At 36.7% G+C, this 23,775-nt stretch overlaps 1 protein-coding gene across 8 annotated transcripts in view; it reads left to right on the top strand.

The window, feature by feature from the left end:
- The window catches only part of LOC135203132 (sushi, von Willebrand factor type A, EGF and pentraxin domain-containing protein 1-like), a 257,130-nt gene that overhangs the window by 198,055 nt on the left and 35,300 nt on the right, over nt 1-23,775 (top strand). For 5 of the 8 annotated variants that reach the window (XM_064232780.1, XM_064232784.1, XM_064232781.1 and 2 more), the window contains exons 4-9: nt 13,212-13,306; nt 15,949-16,033; nt 18,270-18,461; nt 19,668-19,844; nt 21,883-22,056; nt 22,625-22,804. In XM_064232780.1, the coding sequence (XP_064088850.1) occupies nt 13,212-13,306; nt 15,949-16,033; nt 18,270-18,461; nt 19,668-19,844; nt 21,883-22,056; nt 22,625-22,804 (903 nt within the window). Of the gene's footprint in view, nt 1-10,222; nt 10,321-13,211; nt 13,307-15,948; nt 16,034-18,269; nt 18,462-19,667; nt 19,845-21,882; nt 22,057-22,624; nt 22,805-23,775 lie in introns of all 8 variants that reach the window. The other 3 variants (XM_064232783.1, XM_064232782.1, XM_064232785.1) reach the window with 2 other exon arrangements.

Genomic DNA, 23,775 nt, shown 5'->3' with positions numbered 1-23,775 from the left:
TTTTTTTTTTACTTGAAAGCACATATACGTATAATTGAATTTGAGTAACTATTTTCAGCTATTTTTTACTTGAAAGTTCACACATATAATTGAATTAGAGTAACTATTTTAATTTTATTTCTACTTGAAAGTACATATACGTATAATTTAATTTGAGTAACTATTTTAACTATTTTCTACTTGAAAGTTCATGCATTTAATTGAATTACAGTAACTATTTTAACCATTTTTTTTTTTACTTGAAAGTACGAACACAGGTACCTTCCCAGACCATATATCTTTAATATTTATACGGGAAGAGAGAGAGAGAGAGAGAGAGAGAGAGAGAGAGAGAGAGAGAGAGAGAGAGAGAGATGAACCTGTAGGGAAAAAGATCTTTTATTCCCGGTCACGAGTTGCATTCAGAGAAACATACAAGAAGAGACAGCCTTAATGTTATATATTCACCGACATGATATCTATAAATTTGTATAATGGTTATCTCCGCATATAACTGTAGATCTAGATGCTTGATATGCATAAGAGAGAGAGAGAGAGAGTTTGTAGGGTAAAGAGTATTTATTTAGGATTTCTGTCATGGGTTCAATTCAGACAGACACACAAACTTCCTGAGATACGGAAAGAGTTGACGCAATACATTTTCATAAAATGATATCCTGAACCCTTGATAATGCTTATTGCATTGGAGAAAGATTTAGAGTGAATTTATGGCACTTGAAATTATATATAATTGTAGACCTTAGACCTTATATAATATATATATATATATATATATATATATATATATATATATATATATATATATATACATACTTTCAAGTGGAAAAAAGTTAAAATAGTTACTCTTAATTCAATTATACGTATGCACTTAGAAGTCAGGACAGGGAGGTTAGACTCTCTCTCTCTCTCTCTCTCTCTCTCTTCTCTCTCTCTCTCTCTCTCTCTCTCTCTCTATTATATAATATTTGCATTGAGAGAGAAAGAGAGAGAGAGAGAAAGGAAGTCTAACCTCCTTGTCCTGACTTCTAAGCGCATGCGTATAATTTCAGATTATTTATGTAGAGAGAGGTTTAGGGTGAATTACTTCGAAATACTCAGAATTATTGACCTTAAATGCTTGATAATCTAAAGGGAAGAGAGAGAGAGAGAGAGAGGGGGGGGGGGCGGTGGCGGGGAACCTTGTAAAAAAAAAAGCTTTTATTTAGGATTTCTGGTCATGGGTTCCATTCAGTGGATCAGAGGGGATTAGAATCCTTAAAAGGTCAGATCCTTCCAAGGATTCCTGCGGAAAGGTTTACGGCCTCTGACTTTGAAAATAAGATTTGCCCTGAGCGTAGTACTATTCTTCCTGTACGGGACAGAATAGAACCAGTGGGGGAGTAGTATTAAAATATAGAAGGGAAAATCGTAAAAAAATTATTCAAGTCACAGACGATGGCTGTCTTTCATGATTTAGATATTCGTTCAATTGTAAAAATATATAATAATATTATGGATTCTGCCACCGTTAATTATGTAGTAGAAAGCCTTTTCATAAAATTCCTTTTTTAATCAATAGAAATTATCAAGAAATTCCTGCCTTATCTTAGTGTTTTCTGTTCGCTTGTAATTCCAATTATTCATTCATTGCCTTGATGAAAATATGAAATAATTTTGTCAGCTAGAATTCATAATGAAATTTGTGTGTTACTTTCATGTGCCTTCTCTATACCTCTATTGATTGCATTGATAATTATTATATTATTATGTGTAACTATCAAATAACTGGGTACGATACGAGATTCAGCGATGTTTTCTAAGTGAACGAGAATGATACCAATCTAAAACCGATGATTGTCAATATAAGCTGATTTATGAGATGAGAAAACCAATAGCTTTTTTTTTCACAATATCATTTCCTCTGCTAGTAATCTCACGTATAGATTTATATCCTTAAGACGCATGGTGGCCTTAGGAATTAAAAAAAAATTAATAAGTTATATACAAAGTCTTTTCTCTTTTACAATCAATCATTTGTCCCCATCAGACTTATCAACTAATAATTATTTTCTTCCATTAATATTGATCATCACAATGTAAATTTAAAAAAATAAGTTGTATGCAGTCTTTTCCAGTTTACAATACTTCATTTATTCCTTTCATACTTCTCAACTTGGTTATGACTGGCTGCAAATCCCCACCTACTGAATTTCAGGTAACAGCCTCATCTGAAACTAATTATTCAGCGGTTTTAAATTCTCTCTCTCTCTCTCTCTCTCTCTCTCTCTCTCTCTCTCTCTCTCTCTCTCTCTCTCTCTCAAGTTGAATCAGAGATAAGTTGAATAACGAGAGAATACAAAGCGTTTCGCTGAAGCTGGTGAGAGAGACAATAAAAATACAGTACAAAGTTTGTTTCACGCTAGAGAAGAGCAGAGAGAGAGAGAGAGAGAGAGAGAGAGAGAGAGAGAGAGAGAGAGAGAAATAAAATTGGAGTAAATGACAGTACTAAGTTTCTGTCTCACGCCAGGGAAGAGAGAGAGAGAGAGAGAGAGAGAGAGAGAGAGAGAGAGAGAGAGAGAGAGAGAGAGAACTGAGTAAAGGATATGGGGCATTAGTACCAAACAGGTGATTAGAGAGAGGGGGGGGGGTTAAGTTGTGGGGGGTTAGGGCGTTGGGAAACGGGTAATGCAACCCATTCATCAGAGAGATCTAGTAATTAGGACTTTTAACGTCCGATACGGTAAGAGTAATTGTGTTCATTAATTTCCCAGCGTAATGTAAGTCCCTCCCTCGTCTACAGTAGAATTTCGTCCTAATTTGTTTAGCATTTTTCCTGGCCCGGCTTAACCCGCGTAATTACAAGGACGGTATTCAAAGACTTTCCGGACCAACAGGTTGAAGGTTGTCTCACACAGAATTTTTTTTTCTTTCTTTTTTGTGGGGGGGAAGGGTTAACCCACTCCCATATTATCTGCGTTTGTTTCGTCAACTTTTCTCCTTATAGAAATGCCTCCAGATGTTCGTAGACTTCCGATTCTTAGCAAGTATTTATCAGATAAGATTGCTATCCTTTTGCCTTCTCTCTTCTACTTGTGATCCTCACAGCTGGCCAACTATCAGGTAAATAATTCATTGCTTAGGTCAACAGAAGTATCATACGGTTTAAATGGATGGAATTATTTTTCTAACAACTGGACAACGAGAACCATATTCTACATACATATGCACACACACACTCACACACACACACACACACACACACACACACACACATATATATATATATATATATATATATATATATATATATATATATATATGCTGTATATAAATGTGTGTGTGTTTGTAACGCTTCCAAGATTAATTACTATATAACATGAAATTCATTTTCTCTGTTCAGTTATTCGTTTTGTTTTAATGAACTTTTTCAATTAGTTTTAATAACAGTTCCAGTACTTTCCATTTATCCTAATTATCTCTCACTGCAAGGTTTTCTTTTTATTAATAATGCTTTGTCTCCGCTGCACCCCAACAATTACACATTTATTTGTATGTGCGTTTTGTGTCCTTGTATGCCCTTCTAAAGCAATGGCATTTAACCGAAAAAATGCGTATTTTATTGAAAAAAAAGTATTTGAAAGACAGACAAGCAAAAGGGACAAGATCTCGAAAATCTCATATACAATTCGCAGATTCGTCACCATAAAAGATATTTCTTCTTTTCACAATCGTGAAGTATTTTCCAATCCGCTAAAAATAAAAAAATAAAAAATTGGTATCGTCGTCACCACTTTAAAGGACAAAAATCTCGTTCATTTTTGTTTGCGTCAATGAATTCTGAAAGGCGCCTCGAAAAGTCCGTGGATATATGGAGAAGAAGAAGAAGAAGAAGAAGAAGAAGAGGAAGAAGAAGATGAAGAAGAAGAAGAAGAAGAGAAAGTCCCAGAGTAAACATTAGTCTCAAGACTTCTGGCACTAAAACTTTGTCGAGTGTGTCTCTGATTCTCGGCTTGAGATATACACTGGACGGTGACGAATTTTGGGGTATTTGGAATGGGGGGGGGTCCAGTTTTTGGAGTAAGGCAATATATATTGTAGCTGCAGATGGGAATTCATTCTCTCTCTCTCTCTCTCTCTCTCTCTCTCTCTCTCTCTCTCTCCACTACCAAAATAACGATTCTGGTATGCTAAATTTTCATCTCTCGCTAATCAGTCTTTCATCATGACTTATTGGACTTGACAGGCTCTCTCTCTCTCTCTCTCTGAAACGCACACACTCACACGCATAAACATGTCCACACACAAACACAAAGACACACGGACCTCTTAAAAATCTATAGATCGCTTCAATTTGTTTTTCAAATCCTTATCTCTCTGCCTTAACCTCCACCTTCTTAGGTGTAAATTGCTCTCTCGATCGATCAATCGATCGATCTCGATCGATCGCTTCAATATGTATTCCAAATCCTTATCTCTCTTCCTGAACCTCTACCTTCTTAGGTGTAAATTTTTTATCTCTCTCTCTCTCTCTCTCTCTCTCTCTCTTGATAGCTTCAATTGTATTTCAAATCCTTCTCTCTGCCTTAACCTCTATTTTCCTAAGTGTAAATTGTTATCTCTCTCTCTCTCTCTCTCTCTCTCTCTCTCTCTCTCTCTCTGTGTCATGCACGTCCTCAGCCGTCCATATTCCCGAGCATGGCTAACGAGACTCTTATTTAATGACAACTTAAGACGCAGTGAACGATGTTATTACCTCCACATCGGGAGAAGCTTTTAAGACGCTCAGGGAAACGGCGCTTCGAGTTGTAATTGGTCGGAAACTCTATCAGAAACTTTCTCTCTCTCTCTCTCTCTCTCTCTCTCTCTCTCTCTCTTACTAAAGCCGACTCTGATTGAGAAGAGCAATAGCGTTCTTTCGAAAGTTTTTTTTTTTTTCTTTTTTTTTTTTTTTTTTACTTTTTTTTTTTTTTGATGAAGGTACCAACTACTCCACTTTGATTTGACTTTTCGTTCATTTTCTCATTTTTTACTTTATATCTTCTTGGGAACGCCTCAGTGGCGTGGACTGTATGGTCGGGGCCTGCCACCTCGGTGGCCGCGAGTTCGATTCTCGGCCATTCCATTGAAGGGTGAGGGATATGTATTTCTGGTTGATAGAAGTTCACTCTCGATATGGTTCGGATGTCACGGAAAGCCGTTGGTCCCGTTGCTGAATAACCACTGGTTCCATGCAACGTAAAAACACCATACAAATAAACGAACGTTCCCTTGGGGAAAGGACTTTGTCGCTTTTACATATAAAATAAAATAAAAAATATTTATTTTATTTTCTATGGGGCGAGACTTCGTCGCCTCTACTTTTTGTTGTTTTTGTCAGTTTTTTTGTTTTAACTATTGTCTCTATTTTACAATTATTCAAGTGTTTTCCACATATATTTTTTTCTTACTAAGATGAGGGGAGCATAAGAAGTGAGTGCAACAAAAATCTCAATGCATAATTCAAGAAAAAATTTTCACCTGTTGTGAAGAAAGATTTGTGTGCATTGTGTGTGTATTTCTTTTAGTATTATCCCTTATTTTAATGGATAAAAATCAGGTTTTATTTACTGCTATTTGAAAAAGATAGTGAGTGCATTCGATAATGTTAAAGAAATGAAAATACATATCATGCCCTTTTTATTTGTACCGTAAAATTTTCTCTAGAAAAAATTCGCGATATTTTTAATAGCATAAGAAAAAGTCCGTTTTTCCTTTCTGTTTTATTAGTAGTTATTAAATAGAATTGGTAGCTGTGGCGTACTTACTGTTGTAGTGATATCAGGAACAATTATATTATTCTGTATTAATAAATATATTAGTTCTGATTATAATACTAGCAATAATAGTTGTAAGAATCAGCGCGAAAATTAAGCAGCGAAGAGCACTCACACCCCAAGAAATTGTTTACTATTTTACCTTCTCCAGTTTGTCAGGTCGTAGGCACATTGAACACTTTCATAAAGAAACGAAAATAATGAAGAATTTTGGGGAAAAATGAATAAAATTTCTGAAAAAAAATAATATTAGGTTTTTTCAGTTTCTCAGTAACTTACAGCCACGTAAAACACGTTTATACAAAAAAAAATCATAATAATGATAATGATAAGTTTTGGAGTCGTTAAGAGACTGCGGAAAAAAATAAAGTTTCTGAGGAAAAAAAAATATTAGGTTTTTTTCAGGTTCTCAGTAACTTACAGTCACGTAGAACACGTTTATAAATGGAAAAAAATAATGAAGAGTTTTGGAGCCGCAAAAAAAAAAAAAAAAAAAAAAAAAAAAAAAATCATTCATGTTTTCAGTAACTTACAGCCACGTAAAACACGTTCATACAGAAAAGAAAATAATGTTAGGTTTTGGAGTCGCCAAAGGAAGAGAGAAAAAAAAATTCTGAAAAAATAACAATAGATTTTGTTCAGCATCTCTGTTATTTGTATGCACATTGAACGCGTATATAAAAAAAGAAAATATCATAATGATGAGCTTTGGAGCCGCATAGAGATTGGTAAAAAAAAAATTAGAAATAAAATTTCTAAAAAAAAAAAAAAAGTATTTTCAGGCTCTCAGTAACTTACAGACACATTGAACACGTTGATAAAGAAAAGAAAATAATGAGTTTTGGAGCCGCCAGAGAAAAAACAAGTCAGAAAAAAAATATTTTAAGTCCTTTCAGTGTCTCAATTACGTATAGGCAAGTAGACCACGTTTTTGAAGGAAAAAAGTATTAATTAGTTTTGGAGCAGCAAAGAGTCTGGGAAGAGAAAAAAAGTATATTATTTAAAAAGAAATTTTGATTTAAAATTTGTACAGTTCCTTAGTTACTTTTAGACACTTAGAACGAGTTTATAAAGGAAATAAATAAATAGTTTTTGAACTAGCGAAGAGACTAGGAGGATAAAAGTTAAAAAAAAAAAAAAAAAACTATCAGGTCTCCTCAGTTCCTCAGTAACTGACAGGCACGCAGAACGCTAAATAAAAAAAAGTAATATGTGTAGGAATCGCAAAGGGACTAGTTATAAGGAAAGGTAAGATTTCTAAACATATATATACATTATATATATAAATAATATATATATATATATATATATATTATCTAAATATTTTAATTTTCTCTAATATTAATTATATATATATTATTAGGAAAGTTTTGCTTAATTTTCTCAATTAATTAAGGTACGGCAGGACACGTTTATAAGGGAAGGAAACAGTGATAAGTTTCTGAACCACAGACACTTAAAGAAAAAAAAAAAAAAAAAAAAAAAAGTGGTCGGGGGCGGTTTTGGGGACGGGGCAAAAAAAAAGGGGGGGGGGAGGCTGTGGTGGGGTATAAGATATCTGATTTCAAAAAGAAGGCTACGGGAGAGGAAGAATAATTAATCTTGCTTAAACGCTTCCATCTATCTCTCTCTCTCTCTCTCTCTCTCTCTCTCTCTCTCTCTCTCTCTCTCTCTGCTCCAATCCCATCTTTCTTCACCCGGCTCCTTCGACCAGCTTTTGGGCTTTTTGCCTCTGTGGTCATTCCTTTACCACGGTTCTAATGTGTCAGGGTGCGTTCAAGATTCACACTTGATATTTTATTTGTTTATTTACACGTGTACATAAACACATACAATTATGCAAATATTTTCTGTTCCTGCACCTCTCAGTTTTGGAGGGGAAGGCGCTGGAGGTTACAGCATTCAAATTATATCTATATATATATATATATCTATATATATATATATATATATATATATATATATATATATTATATATATGTGTGTGTATGTATGTATGTATGTATGTGTATATATATATATATATATATATATATATATATATATATATATATATATGAAGACAAAAGGCCCATAAAATACTATTTGAACGTTGCAAATATATATTTCGAGCACTCCCTTCTGTGCTCCTGATCACTGGTAACATATAGTCTCAGCGATCAGGAGCAGAGAAGGAAGTGCTCGAAATATATGGTTGCAACGTTCAAATAGTGTTTTATGGCCCTTTTATTTTCATATACTGTTGTATTACAGTAAAAGACATTCATATATATGTGTGTGTGTTTGTGTTTGTGAATGTATGTGTATATATATACATATACTGTATATATGTTCTAAGATATGGCGGGTACTGGTAACTCGAAAAATAGAAGACTGTTGTAAGAGGAAGTACGTCTCAGGTGGTCCTTAAAGTACATTAAAAGCGCTAAATTACAAATACAAGACATAATACATTATAAACGACAAGATAAAAAAAAATAAAGAAATAAAAACTAGTTGTGGCAAAACCATATTTTTATTGAGCAAATATTTAAAAACAAAACGATCGACGAATGACAAATCATGAACAACGTGTCTGTGTGTGTGTGTGCGCACAAGCGCGTATGTGAGTATTCTGGGCAGACATCGCCTACAAAGCCGTGCGTCCCAAAGACACTGTGCAATCAGGCCTCGCCTTCACTATCTCTTCTGCAATTCATCTCCAGCTTCTGTCCCACAATTCTCATCCGGGTAGATGTGGCTCTTCTTGGGACACCCAGCTGAGTCTAGCTGGCGCTATCGCTTTCATTTATCTTTTGGTTGATGCGGATTACGTGTCCTATAGTAGATTCACATCAACCGTGCATTTGATGTCTAGGCCAGTCTCTTACGACGCTCCTGATTGGCTGTTGATAAACCGATCAAACGGCTGGAAACTCTCAGTCTCCCTCGAGAGTTCACATGGGAAGGATCTACGTTCCAACTCTCCTGAGGAATACTTTTGAAAAACGTATCCCTCAGGAGAAATGGAACATACGTAGATCCTACCCATGTGAACTCTCTCGAGAGAGTAAGAGTTTCCAGCCCTGTGATTGGCCTATCAAGAGCCAATCAGGAGCGTCGTAAGGGACTGGCCTAGACATCAGATGCATGGGTATTGTGACTCTACTATAGTCATCTCCATTTCCCTTTCAATGATTACCCCCTTTGCATATGCAACTTCTGTAGTCCGTATTCCTAAGTCGTCAGAATCATTTAAATAAACTTTCGTTGTCAGATCATGGCTCAAGTTCGAATAGCAATACAGATGTTACCGGATTAATACACGCACACACAACACACATATATATATATATACATGTGTGTGTGTGTGTGTGTGTAATTCAGGGGTTTGGATGTACGCCTAACCAAACATATGTCTCTGTTAATGTCTAATTCATCATCATGATCGTTAAACAACTGCAGTGGGTCACACCCTGGTAAGACGAGCCAATTTCTCCAAAAGGCAAACGTGTAAGATATATATATATATATATATATATATATATATATATATATATATATATATATATAGGTAGCAGCCACGAGGGAAAGTGAAACAACGGAGTGTGCTGCGAGATCTTTCGACTTAGCTAAGTAAATGACCTAGCTAAGTAAATGAGTCGAAAGATCTAGCAGCACATCCCGTTGTTTCACTTTCCTTCGCGGCTTCTACCTTTATATATATATTCATCACGTTCCAAACTTTCGCGATTCAGCTACACACACACACACACACACACACACACATATATATATATATATATATATATATATATATATATATATATATTATATGTGTATGTTTGTCTGTAAAGAATATACGTATATGATGATGATTGCAAAATGCCCTTACCTTGCAAAGAGATCCGGAAACAAGATAGGAACCTCTTTCCAGTATTAAGAAAAGACGTCTTTTGATACAAAAACCTCATTCTTCTCTGATAATAATAAAAGACTTATCATGCCTGTTGCATGACCAAGCTGCGTCGGTAACGAATTGCTTCGAAAGACATAAACTAAACTGCTTGGTATCAGCTGATAAGCGCCTGTCCCACTTATAGTCCATGTTGAAAGGAAATCTTCGTCACTAGCCTTTTTTCTCTCTCTCTCTCTCTCTCTCTCTCTCTCTCTCTCTCTCTCTCTCTCTCTCTCTCTCTCTTTGGGAGCCCTTCATTAGGATCACATCTAATTAGGGAACATTGCTAAGGCCAAGACTTCCTGATGTCTTCCGATTTACTTAACCGTTTTTTATCCCTTTTTGTCATTCCTACTTTTGATGTCTTCCTTTAATTGCTTTCTCGGCCTTTTTTTTCTTTTGTTTTTACGCCATCCATTTTATTTGATGTTACGTTTTCATTTGATCGTTGTTTTTCTATTCATTGCTCCCTTTATTATTTTTTCCCTTTTAGCGTTTAATGTTTTCCTTTACGAGCGAAGTTTGGAGAAATGAGAGGATTTCCCCTGATGGAAACAGTCGTGTGATGACTCCCTTCAGAGGATTTCTTTGGTGAGTAGAAATATATCTCTGATGATCTGTTGTCACAGGAGCCAATGGGAGGGGACATCTCGTCAGTCATAATCTTGCATTGTTAGTTATGTTAATGAGAGAAAACGGGGCTTTTTTTAGTATTCATGAATGACTTGTTCAATGACTTTGAGCAATTAGATGAGGTATGTTCTCAAATCTCAGCGTCCTTGTTCTACGCTGATGTTCTTTTTGTATTTTCTAGATTTAATTTTAGATTTAGTTTTTCATATCTTCCTTTTGATAAATTGCTCATAATTTTGTCTTTCTATAGTTTGCTTTAATATTTCTGATTGTTTCATATCTTAAGTTTCTGTTGTTTGAAAATGAGGTGGAGATATAGCAATCTTTACAGATTTCTCGTGCCTGTATTCACACCTTGGGTAGAATATTCATTAAGCTGGCTGCATGAGGAACCAAGAAACGCTTATAAATGTAAAGGAAAAAGACAGAAAATCAAGCTTAATAAGAACAATAGAAATGGCTCAAAGTCTCTTGGCGTCTTGGAAAATTAAGACCTTAACTTTAGATTTAGCCCAGCTCTGATGGAATAGAATAGAATAGAACCAGTCACCGCCTGGCTGATTGTGTGTGTCGAACATTGGCTGAAAAAATGAAGGACAGACAGAGAAACGTAAAAATAGTAAACATCGAAAAATAAAGACTGGGGCAGACTCACTTGCCACTAGTGGTTACTTAAGGCTTTACCTTTTATTTCTGATTAACTTACATAGGGAAGGATAGACACAGTGGTGGCTCAGCTGAGTGAGATGCTTCTTTTGGGAAAGGAATAATAATGAATAACAAGAGAAGAAAAAAGTGTTTCGTTAAGTATTTTTTGTTCGGCTCATAATAAAGACGCCTGTTACTAGAGAGAGAGAGAGAGAGAGAGAGAGAGAGAGAGAGAGAGAGAACAACTGACTGTACAAAGTGAAGCCGATTTTGATTGTATCTTTTAAGCCTGTCTGAAATCATAATATACGAGGAATAAAAGAGAGAGAGAGACTGTTAAAAGTAAAGCCGATTTTGATTGTATCTTTTAACCTGTCTGAAATCATAATATATGAGGAATAAAAGAGAGAGACAGAGAAAACGGCTGAATGTAAAAAGTAAAGCGGATTTTGATTGCATCTTTTAAGCCCGACTGAATTCATAATATATATGAGGAATAAAAGAGAGAGAGAGAGCGACTGCCTGCACAAAGTAAAGCGGATTTTGATGAGACCTTTTATATCATAATAACATTCGGAGAATAAAAGAATAAGAGAGAGAAAGCGAAGAGAAAGCAGGACCTGAAATATGATGAGAACAGATGGTGGAAGTTGCAGCAACAGAAGGAGGCGAGGCCGAGGAGATTACGAGAGCTGGGCAAATTGAGTCTTCGAAAACTTCTAAGCACAACCCATCACCTCCTCCTCCTCCTCCTCCTCCTCCTCCTCCTCCTCCTCCTCCTTCCTTGGCAAGCAAAGAAAAGCAAGCAAAGTGGGCGGCCCAGACTGGGCAAAAGTCATGCATACACATAATGGAAATTATCCTCAGACCCTCGGTATGCCGACGTCTCTGCTCTCCAGAGTGTTGGCTTATTTCAGACGCGTGTTTATAGTGTATGGTTGTTGAATGTGCAGATGATATTATTCATACATTATATATGTATAAAATATATATATAATCGAAGTCGGAGAAGGACAGGCATGTCGAAATCAGATGGCTTTATTATGATTGCCGACGTTTCTGGACAAGAAGTCCCATTTTCAAGGCTAGAAAGGCAAACACATTTACAAACATTAAAATGATTCGGACAGAAGACGAAAATTTAAAAATTAGATATTACAGTCGTCATCAAACAGCCACTTTTTTTTGTTTTTTATTTTCTTTATTGTTAATTATCACAAGCCTTAAGCATAGAGATTCCGTGGACAGCCATGACGTGAACTGTTCTGATATGAAGTTTTGTATTCAGTGTAGACAAAATTGAAGTAGAACCCCATTTTTCATTTGTAGTTTGTTTTGTTAATTATTGCAGCCTTTAAATACAGAGATTCCGAGGACAGGCAAGACGTCAACTGTTTTCATATAAAGTTTTGTATTCAATCATTCGAAGCGTTTGGAAGTCCCAGACTTAAGGTTCAACCTGTGTTACATACTTCTGAATTTTCTGTATAACTCAACATTTATCTTTTCACGAACTAGGGCTATCAAAACTCTGGCAGTGGAGTCCATAAACACTCATTTCTGTGTCTCTCTCTCTCTCATTTGTGTTCCAGATCTCGTCTAGAACAATTCTCAGTACCGTCAACAGACCACTGAAGTATATTACAAGTTGCAGAGAAACTTAAGCGTTTGTTTTCTTATAATAGAACAAGGGCGTTATGCCTTCATTCCGCACGCATCTTCTATCTGGGGATGAAGTATGTGTTATGCGTAAAACCTACATAACTAATTAAACCATTTTAAGTTGATTTGACATTTGAGTATAAACATTAAGACCAGAATTAATTTCACGAACTAATTAGAGTATTTCAGTTGGTCTGATATAAAGCTTATAAAACTGAAATCCAGGATTAACTTCCCAGCATCACCACCAACCACTGTTGCCAATTGGTATGTGTTTACCCTCCAAACTGAGTATAAGACTTACACCAAACCGTGGAAATAAGTGAAATTAGCGTATCTGTTTGTAGTATATGAACATAAATATTAGAACAATGTTATCGTTATTACATTACTATGATAATTAGAATTCATGGAAACAGTTTGTGTAAAGGCATCGGCGTATGTGTGAAGCTCCATTAAATTGGCAACGGTGCCACCAACGATGAATATCATTCTTCTTCTTATTGTCGTTGTTTATTGTTGTTTTCTCCTCTTTGCAGACAGAGAATGTGGCGACCTCGACAACCCCGTTTTCGGCTTCGTCGAATTCAACGGGAAACTCGTAGGATCTCAGGCCAAGTACAAGTGCCAGGAGGTTAGTTCATTGGCTTTGTTTATTAGTTTATTAGGCCACAGTGAGGTTGCACACTCCATTGCTCAGGCAAAAGATAAACATGAGACAGTTTGGAAAAGCGCTTTTATTTATGTATTGGAAAAAATATTGAACTAGATCTGACTTGATTTTTTCTTAATACGAGGGCCGATGGAAATGTCAAGTCATTTGTCCTACTCTGGATGCCTTTGAAGAATAAGAAGAAAAAAAACACTTCCAGTTACTATGGAAAATGGAAATAAGACCGTTAGGTGACTTCCAACAAACTGAGTAATGGGGCTCTGTAGTAGGGGGGGGGGGGTGGCGGTTGGCTGGAAGGTGAGGGTTGCTGGACACCAAACGGATTACGAGAAGTGGATTCTTGTCGGGTTCACGTATTGGTCGCCGTTTGCACCAAAACTTATGTTCAGTATTCATTTGCTTAATATCAATTCTAATAATGAGAAAAAATGGTAAATGAGACTGAGCAGAGCAATAACTTACACTGGAGAGCGGCATCCACGGTCTAAAATGGAAACAGTGACTTAAGACGTTTTAAAAAATAATAATAATGGCGAAAGGTCTCTGCTTTCTGGGAAGAGCCTATTCTCACACAAGTTACCAGTACAAACGAAAAGATATTATTTTCTCCGGCGCATAAAGGGAAGTAAAATGTCTGAAAAGATAGAAGTAGACTCGAGCAGAGATAAAAAGGAGAGAAAAGAAAAGTTTGTATCAAAAGGCAACGTATGCAGAGGCAAAGACCCCGACACCGATGTAATCTTCTTCGGGAAAAAATACCGGAGTTTCCCCTAAGAGTTTGTCTCCCGCATGCAATCAAGGTGGTCTCATCACCAGACCCCCAAAATGGTTTAGGTTTTGCTTCTGGAGGTTTGGGGTTTGGGGCTGAAGGAGCCAGGAGGTTACGAAAGGAACTAGGGTGAAGGAATGGCCTTCTTCAGGGAGGTAGTGACCTATAGTACCAATATTCAGAACCTGTGGAAGCCAGTGTCTTTTTTTACTTCTATGTTCCATTTCTACCTCGATTAAAATGAAATAGTCTGCTTCTGTTGCTTCTCTTATCCTAACGTAACAGGGTTATTACTTGAAGATAAAAGGCCCATAAAACACTATTTGAAGGTTGCAACCATATATTTCGAGCACTTCCTTTTGTGCTCCTGATCACTCGTAAAAAAATATGGACATAGAATGTCTTACAGGAGTTTATATGCAACGCATATGTAGGAGTGGCAGTAAGTCTTTGCTGGTGACCCAGTAAGGGTGAGGATCAAACTATTCCCTGGTGTCTTCTGGCCTCATTAACTCCCGTCTAGCGACTCGTCCGGTGGTCGGATGTTCTTGCTTGTATATGTACTCCTTACATCTCGTATGAGAATAAATATATATATTTTCATTTACATCACCATCAGATTAACCTTTAATATAAACAAAGCCCCTCAGTGGCGTGGTCGGTATGGTGTTGGCGTACCACCTCGTTGGCCACGATGTCGATTCTCGGGCATTCCATTGAGGTGTGAGAGATGTGTATTTCTGGTGGTGGAAGTTCACTCTCGACGTGGTTCGGAAGTCACGCAAAGCCGTTGGTCCCGTTGCTGAATAACCACTGGTTCCATGCAACGTAAAAACACCATACAAACGTACGAATACTTTGGATGAACTTACAGCACTTTCAGCTCATGTGCCACATTCTCTGGTGTTAAACGACCTGCCATCAGGTGGAGAGATACTCGGTTCTACAATAAAATTCATACCTAAACTGGAAAGAGGCCTCTGCTCGGTGATGATGGTCACTGTTCCTTGGAGTCTGTATCCTGCTCTGTATGCTCATGTATCACACAGAAAAGAGAGCTTTTATATTTCAGAACGACCATCCCAAAGAGAAGCTGGCGTTAGTTTCAAAGTTCTACATGGAAATGTATTTTTTCATATATTTATTAAATATCACATGACATGTGAATATATATTGTAGTCATTAAATATCGTATTACATAGAATATATATTTTCTGTTTTTATATATGATATAAATTTTATTTATCAATTCCTCTCATTTTTCAGTCACAATAATATTTTGTTCTCTTTTTAATTGCATGGATATTCGCTGCTTGTTAGCCATTCTTTTAAAGTATTTATATTACTAATTTATTCCTCATTTTTATTGTTTAACTCATTCTTCTTTTTCATTTTTATTTTGAAAAGAATGGAGGTCACCAGATCGTTAAGGCCTCTTTTTCTGTCTTTGGTATCTTCGTTAGAGTGATAATTCCAAAAACTGCAGAATAGTGAAGCTTATTATTATTATTATTATTATTATTATTATTATTATTATTATTATTATTATTATTATTATTATTATTATTATTATTATTGTTTTTGTTGTTGTTGTTGTTGTTGCAAAGCGATTCACAACCTTGTGAAAACCAATCTATGTAATAAAAATCCACAATTATATGGTAAACTATATTACTATTCAAAATATGCAAATATGCTCTTATATTTTGCATATTAATATAATTTATTATATAATTGTGGGTTTTTTATTGCACACATTATTATTATTATTAGTAGTAGTAGTAGTATTAGTAGTATAGATTCTTAATCACGTTAACTTTATTTATTTCGTCAGGGTTATCATCTCATTGGTCAAGAGCACAGAAGATGTCAAGCAGATGGTACTTGGTCCTCCATGCCACCTGAATGTCGAGAAAATCGTAAGTAAATAAAATGTTTATTATTTATTATTTTCTTAGTCAACCCTGTCCTTAGGTTCGAACATTTTCCGTGATCATTTTTAGCAGGAAATTAAAACTATTCAGTTATAACCAATACTTTCCATTTTTATCATGATCTTCCAAGTTCTTTTTTCGCTATTCAATAATTTGCATCTTGTCTTAAGTCTGTGGTTAATTCCCATCTTCACACACACACGCACACACATACACACACACCTGGGATGTTGGTAGTAAAACTGCTATTCTATGTGTCATTCGATAAGGTAAAACAAATTGCTAATGCACTGGCTATCCTAAGAAGGAAGATTAAACTACAGTTGCTGAAAAGCAAGGGCATAGATCGTAACTGAGAAAAAATAAAATAACTTATACATACCTCCTAGAAGGTTGGATATACAGACTTCCTAAAATATAGTATACTTTACAAAGGAAAGATATTATGAATTCAGGAAGTAGTCATGGCCAGCATCCAATCTTAATGAGTTTTCCAAGCAGGGTTGGCAATGATTAAATCAAACTGATTTGATCAGGTGATTAAATCATTCATTTTTTCATTTTAAAAAATCATGATTTTTGAATTTTTTTATTTTTTTTATTTGAAAGAAAACAAATTGAAAAATATGGTTTGGAGATTAATAAAAACTTAAACATAACTGTGCTGCATCGATTTATTTTGATATAAAAAAAATTGCAAGTACGTACTTTAGGCCAGAACTGGAAACCTAAAAGATACATCAATGGTAATTCTGCCATAAAATACATTTTGAGGGAAAAAAAGGATTGAAAAAACATGTAACAAATAAAAAAATTAAAAATCAAATGACTGAAAAATCAAATAAATCACTGATATTTTTATTTTTGTTTTAAATAAAAAAAATTCACCAACCCTGTTTCCAATTAATTCCCGTGACATTTCTCTTCTTAGTTCATTTATATTCACGATTTCTTTCTCCTTCTCTTCCATGTGTGAATGAAAGTGTAAGCTTATTTAAAGATTCAATTTTACCGTTGATTCATCAGTGCCTTTCATGTCCGGCCCTCTCATGCCTTTACCATCCTTCCATTTTTTCTTTAGCTTAGGCTAGGTAATGAAACCAAGCTAGGCTAAAGGTTTTTGAGTACACAGAAGAAGGTTGAGAATTCTATACTTAGAAGGAAATGACGTGGAAGTCCAGCCAAATCTGTTGATTCTGGAGTTATACTTTTGAATTATCAATTGTGATAATACCAAAATTGGGAACGTGTACGTTTAAGTTAAATGCCAATTTTTGTCATTCGGTATTTTCCCCTTCAGTAATACTTGGTTTTTGCTTTGCCCGCCCGGTCAGCTTTTACATTAATTAAAGAAATAAACTCTAGTGGATTGTCCAAATAAAGAGAAGTTTACTGTACCTGTTGTTTTCTTGCTTCTTTCAGCAACACTTTCAACAGCATCATTATAATCTCTGTCAAAACAACATTTCCACAGCAGTTGCCCAGAACGAATTCTTCAATGATCAGGAAAATATATCAACATTGGCACTTATTTTTATTACTTAGTCTTAATAAATTGATTTAAATGAAACATGAAAGATGAACATTTTTAGAGATTAATTTTGTATCTCAGCACGAAATTATATATAAATTTCTTTCTAGATACTTTGGAAATATGCCTTTCAAAATGTATGTGCGAGTACTTTTGCTCTTTGCTTGAATAAAAAAATGTGGATACATTTGCTTTTCTTTAAATTCACTGAAATTGTTCAACAAACTTGCATTTAGTTAAATTCAAAAGCTCTTTCAGATGTTTTTGCGTTTTGCTGGGTACTTTTGCTTTTCGCTTGAATTCAAAAGCTTTTTTTTAAATTTTACTGCTTCTAATTTGAATTCAAGATATACCCAAACTGTGTAGTTTCATGTAAATCCAAAAGTAATGTAGAAACTTTTGAATTTCTTTCAAATGAAAAGCTGTTCTAATAATTGTTCCTCTATTTGAATTCAGGGACCGTTTGAAAACTATAATTTCACTACAATACACACTTTCGTTTTTCATTTAGGCTCTAAAGCTGGATGAACAACTACTACTTCACTGCAATTAACACATTCGTTTTTAATATGAACTCAAAAGCTGGTTGAACACTCTTGCTTTGAACGGAACCCAAATGGCCTGTTGATAGAGCTCCATTTTTCCCATCATAATTCTAAACATTTTAGCATTTCCCTTCCCACCTTGCAGTGTACTGCACAGACCCGCCCCTCATCCCCAACGCCAAACACAACGGCTCCACCGGAGTGACGAGATTCGCCGTCAACTTGACCCTGGAGTACACCTGCGACCAGGGCTACAGCACCGTCGGGTTCAACGACGCCAAGTGCTTCCTCTACAACAACACTATGCAGTGGTTCGGGCCGGAGATGAACTGCGAACGTAAGTTGCCTCTTGGAGAGTCGTAAGGGAAAAGCAAAGGCTTTGACAGAGAGGTCGTTTGAGACAGGTTCGTTGAATAGCAGCACTTATAATGCAGTAAATGTTCCTCGCTGTCGAACTTCCCAGTTCCATAGGTCCTCTCTTCCTCGCACCGTTGGACTGTGGACCAACCTCCCAGAGGATGTCGTGCAGTTGGAACTTCGTTTTATGTCGATAATTTACTTACATTTTTATCTGTTTGTTTATTAATTTGGTAATTAATTTTTTTAAATAAGTGATCTCTTCTTTCAGTATATCCTATTACCTTCTGTTACTTCTCAATGTCTGGAAAATGCTTGTGTTTTATTGATTGTGGAGAGAGAGAGAGAGAGAGAGAGAGAGAGAGAGAGAGAGAGAGAGAGAGAGATGTGAGAGAGAGAGAGATGAGAGAGAGACGAGGGGAGAGAGAGAGAGAGAGAGAGAGAGAGAGAGAGAGAGTTTTTTGGCAGAATGATTGGAAATGTTCTTCCCTATTATTGTATAAAAGTTAAGAGTGAATTCCACTCACATAAAAATATATATCAGGTAATAGGTTTTTTATGTTATTATTGTGACGATAGAGAGAACGAGAGGCTGACTTCCCTTGCCCCACGTGCATAAAAGTGATGTTTTCTGTTATTTTGTTAGTTATTCTCTAGCTAGTCAAAAAGCCACGAAAATAGCAGAGGTTCCGGAGTGACAGACAATGACTGAATTGTGTCCGATGTATTTTTATGTTACTTAATAGACTTTCCTCAACAGTTTAAGAAGAAATCCGTTAACTAACACCCCCAGTCTTTCTCCCTGGCATCTCCATCCTAATAGAGCAGTCCTTTCTTTTCTCCCTCGTAGGGGGTTATTGCCGTCAGTGCACCTCATTCGGTGCAATGTAGGCATTACTTAAGGTTCTTTGCAGCGTCCCTTCGGCCCCTAGCTGCGACTAGTTTCATTCCTTTTACTGTACCTCCGTTCATATTCTTATTTCAATCTTACTGTCCACCCTCTCCTAACAATTGTTTCATTGTGCAACTGATTAGAGGTTTTCCTCCTGTTTCACCCTTGTAACCTTTTACTGTCAATTTCCGTTTCAGCGCTGAATGGCCTTAGTTGCCCCAGTGCTTGGCATGATGCCGAAAACCTATACGAATCCAAATCAAACGTTTCTTTTTTTTCTGTCTTTATCGAAAGCGAAAAGCTGTGGAGACCCCGGTGAGATTCCCAACGGACAGAAGGAGACGGAGTGCTACACTTTCTCCTGTCGTCTGACCTACAGCTGTCGTCCGGGTTTCACTCTGGATGGTCGCAACACTCTCTACTGTCAACACGACGGGTCCTGGAATCCCAAGGATCTGCCCAATTGCAAACGTAGGTATAATTCAGCCTCATGTTTACAACGCTTTGCATGTAACCTTAGTTTAGTAATACGCGTAGCTGTCGGAAAAGCTGACTGATTTTCTAAACGACTATTCACGCAATAAAACCTCATACTTGAAAAGGTAAACCACTGGGAAAAAAAACGAGGATTACATTTATAAATAAGTATATGTGAAGCAATATGTGTAGCAATTCTGTTGCATTCGTTCTGCTATAAATAATAGAAGGTTCAGTTGAATAAAAAATCTATTATTATACTTTTGAAATAAGCTGCATTCAGCAGGAAAAAAGCTGTAGAGTAAGACGCCTGAGTCATATATAATAAATAATAATATTTAGATGCATAATTGGATTCATTTTAAGAGACAAGTGATTTCTACATAGATGACAGCCTCGCAGTGGGGTCGTGCCGTCAGTACACCTCACGGTGTGCACAGTAGGCAAGATGCAGTGACTATGTCTCAAATTTCTTTTGTTATATAAGTGTGTCTATCAATCATTTGAAAAAATTTTCATCGCAATATCGCAAAATATCTAGCGTCTTAGTATATCTTCCTATAAACAAGAATAATTACCCATGCATATTTTAATATCTGGAGGGAAAAATAGAATAGATGTACGTTTTGTGCTGGAAGATGGACTGCACATAAAGGTTTCCTTTAACTACAAAAAGAAAATTAAACGTATAAACGTTGCTGTTGTCCCTGAACTATTTTCAGAAGAGATATTAAAACAAAATGCAGTTAAACTTCTCGGGTAATTAATCCTATTTTGCCAAATGTGGGTACTATTCTAAACATTTATTTTCTCCATTTCAACTTTCCGCCTTTACTAATGACTTACAGTTCATGTCCGCATTCGCTTCGTAAAAGTTTTAATTATTTTCGAAGTTGGCTTTGGTGGAAATATGTAAATGGACGCAAATTCCCCGAAAGAAATAGGCCGCTCTCATGATACGCCAAGTTTCGGTCATGAGACGGTCTCGAAGAGGTTTTGTTATACATTTTATAACATAAGCAAAGAATAATTATTATAGAATGACGTAAAGATGGTACTATGAAATGCCACCACTTATGTTGGTATAAGATGTGTCAGGTTGTTATATGATGTTCTGAGTATATAGTATGTATGTATATTATATATATAATATATATATATATATATATATATATATATATATATATATATATATAAACTATATATATGTATATATAAATATATATATATATATATATATATATATGTATGTATGTATGTGTGTGTTTATGTATGTATGTATGTATAATAGTCTCTGCAATGCTTATATTGTACTTAAATTTATATTGGACAAATGTATGCCTTATTCTTGTTGCTATCTTATATTAGTTTTTGTCAGTTAAGTACCAAAGTGTGTGTGTGTGTCTGGGAGAGAGAATTGAATTGAATTTAATATAGAATTTACGCCAAAGGCCAAGGACTGGGACCTATTAGGTCATTCGGCGCTGAAACGGAATTGACAATCAAAAGTTTGACAGGTGTAACAAGAGGAAAACCTCGCAGTTGCACTATGAATCAATTGTTAGTAGAGGGTAGAAAGTAAGATGGAAGAAGGTGACTATGAAAGGAGGTGCAGTAAAATGAACGAAAGAGGTTGCAGCTAGGGGCCGAAGGCACGCTGCAAAGAACCGTAAGTAATGCCTACAGTGCGCACGCATGCGGTGCACTGACGGACGGCGCTACCACCCTACGGGAGTGAGAGAGAGAGAGAGAGAGAGAGAGAGAGAGAGAGATATCACCCTGGTAACGTACTATGAAACTTCGTTAAGAACAGAAATCAGTTTATGCTTTAGTCAGATCTTGTGCTTTATGAAATTGTAGTAAGTTACGCGTAAGAAATCTGAAAAAATGTCTTGCATTCATAAAAAAAGAAGAGATGAAACCTTTCTCTCCTGAACCCGTAGACTTTTAAAGCTTCAATATCGCCTCGTGCCTAAGAGCTCTCAAGTACGCGATGGTACTAACGTATTTTTCCTCTTCATCTCCTTTCCAGCGATCCAGTGTGACCTCCCGAACAATCCAGATCACGGAAAGGCCCACTACACCTCAGTCTATTACAACGCAGTCGTCAACTACGAATGCAACTACAGCTACATGATCGTGGGTCCCACCACTCGGACCTGCGGCCCAGACATGAAGTGGACGGGGGAAGAGCCCCAGTGTGTAGGTAAGTATCTACCAGTGATATTTTCCCCCTCGCCAAAATTGACGCTGATCTTGGTCTTGAAGATGTTTATGAATGTAAAGGTAAAATTCATGTTAGTCATGTTCGTCACAGAGAAGAAAAATAATGGATTGTTTCCTGACGAACAACGAAACGAAGGCAGATTAATACAGACAGAAAAGGAACTGGAAATTAAAGGGAGAAAAAGCGGTTATATTCCCTCGAGTGTTGATTGAATGTGACTACTGATAGGAGAGACATAAGAAATTGGGGAATGATTTTAGTTGTAAGTGAAATGCATTTGCATGTACACAGACGAGATGAGAACTGAAATAAGTATGTATACATAAAGAATATTAGGAAATACATAAGCATGCACACGGACAAAATAAGAGCAGACATGAGCGTGTACTGTCAATTTGTTTTTATTGTATGACCTCAAAACTAGTGCCCGGATCCCTGCCCTATTCTCGTTTCCTCTCTAATCTTTCTGCATCCCTGTAACTAAAGTTAATAAATAGACAGACGAAGTACACTGTCTAGGGAAAACTAGCCCTTCAATCCTTGCCAGAGATCAACTGCGGATCACCGGGCCTCTTGTATAACGGATGGCTGGATGGCTCCCGGACCAACTTCGGCGCGACCATCCGGTTTCGATGCAACAGCAACATGAAGTACGAGGGTCATCCTGACCGCAAGACGGAATGCCAGGAAAATGGCACCTGGTCCCACCCTCTCCCTAGATGTTTAGGTCAGTCATCAACCAGCGCGTAATAGTACTACTCAAGCATCGACAGTCTAGCTTAACATCCGATTTATTGCTAGCCGCTGCAGCTGCGTCTGTGGTTAGCCAGTACCAAGGCATAGTAGTGCTTGTTTGACTGCTTGCTGATCGTGCTGAATCTCTGGCTAGTTCATAATGCCAAAGCATTGAAAATGCATTTTTGCCTGCTGTTTCTGTTGTGTCGTTGGCTAGTTAGTGTCATGGCGTTTGTGGTCCTTTTTTGCTGCTCGTACCGTTGTACCTGCCTTGCTTATTCCACAGCATTAAAGCTGCTCTCCTTGCTGCATCTCAGGCCTTAGTTCCGAAACAAGAAGAATGAATCTCTGCCTGCTGCTGCATTTGCTGCATCTTGGGATGCTTAGTGTTAGGCCTATTTTATCACTTTGCTTGCAGATTGCTCGTACTCATTATCTGCCTAGTTAGTGCGAGAGCATTCATGCTGCTGTTGTGGCTATCTGATGCTGTTCTGTAATGCCTCTTTGCTTGATGCTTTTTGCTAGGCCTATGGCTAACTCGTGCCAAAACATCTATTATGCTTCCGCTGCCCATGCTGCGCGTTTGGCTATAGTAGATTCACATCAAGCGTGCATCTGATGTTTAGGCCAGTCCCTTACGACACTCCTGATTGACTGTTGATAAGCCAATCACAGGGCTGGAAACTCAGTCTCTCAGAGAGTTCACATGGGTAGGATCTGTGTTCCATATCTCCTGAGAGATACGTCTTCAAAAGTATCCCTCAGGAGAGGTGGAACATAGATCCTGCGTATGTGAACTCTCGAGAGATACTGAGAGTTTCCAGCCCCGTGACTAGCTTATCAACAGCCAATCAGGAGCGTCGTAAGGGACGGGCTTAGACATCAAATGCACGGTTGATGTGAATCTGCTATAGTATCGTATTGCTGCTTTTGCCTGCTGTTCCACTCTAGCTGCATAGTACC

Source organism: Macrobrachium nipponense, chromosome 33 (genome assembly GCF_015104395.2).
Source record: "Macrobrachium nipponense isolate FS-2020 chromosome 33, ASM1510439v2, whole genome shotgun sequence".
Classification (NCBI taxonomy): domain Eukaryota; kingdom Metazoa; phylum Arthropoda; class Malacostraca; order Decapoda; family Palaemonidae; genus Macrobrachium; species Macrobrachium nipponense.
This window is presented reverse-complemented; position numbering and strand designations above follow the sequence as displayed.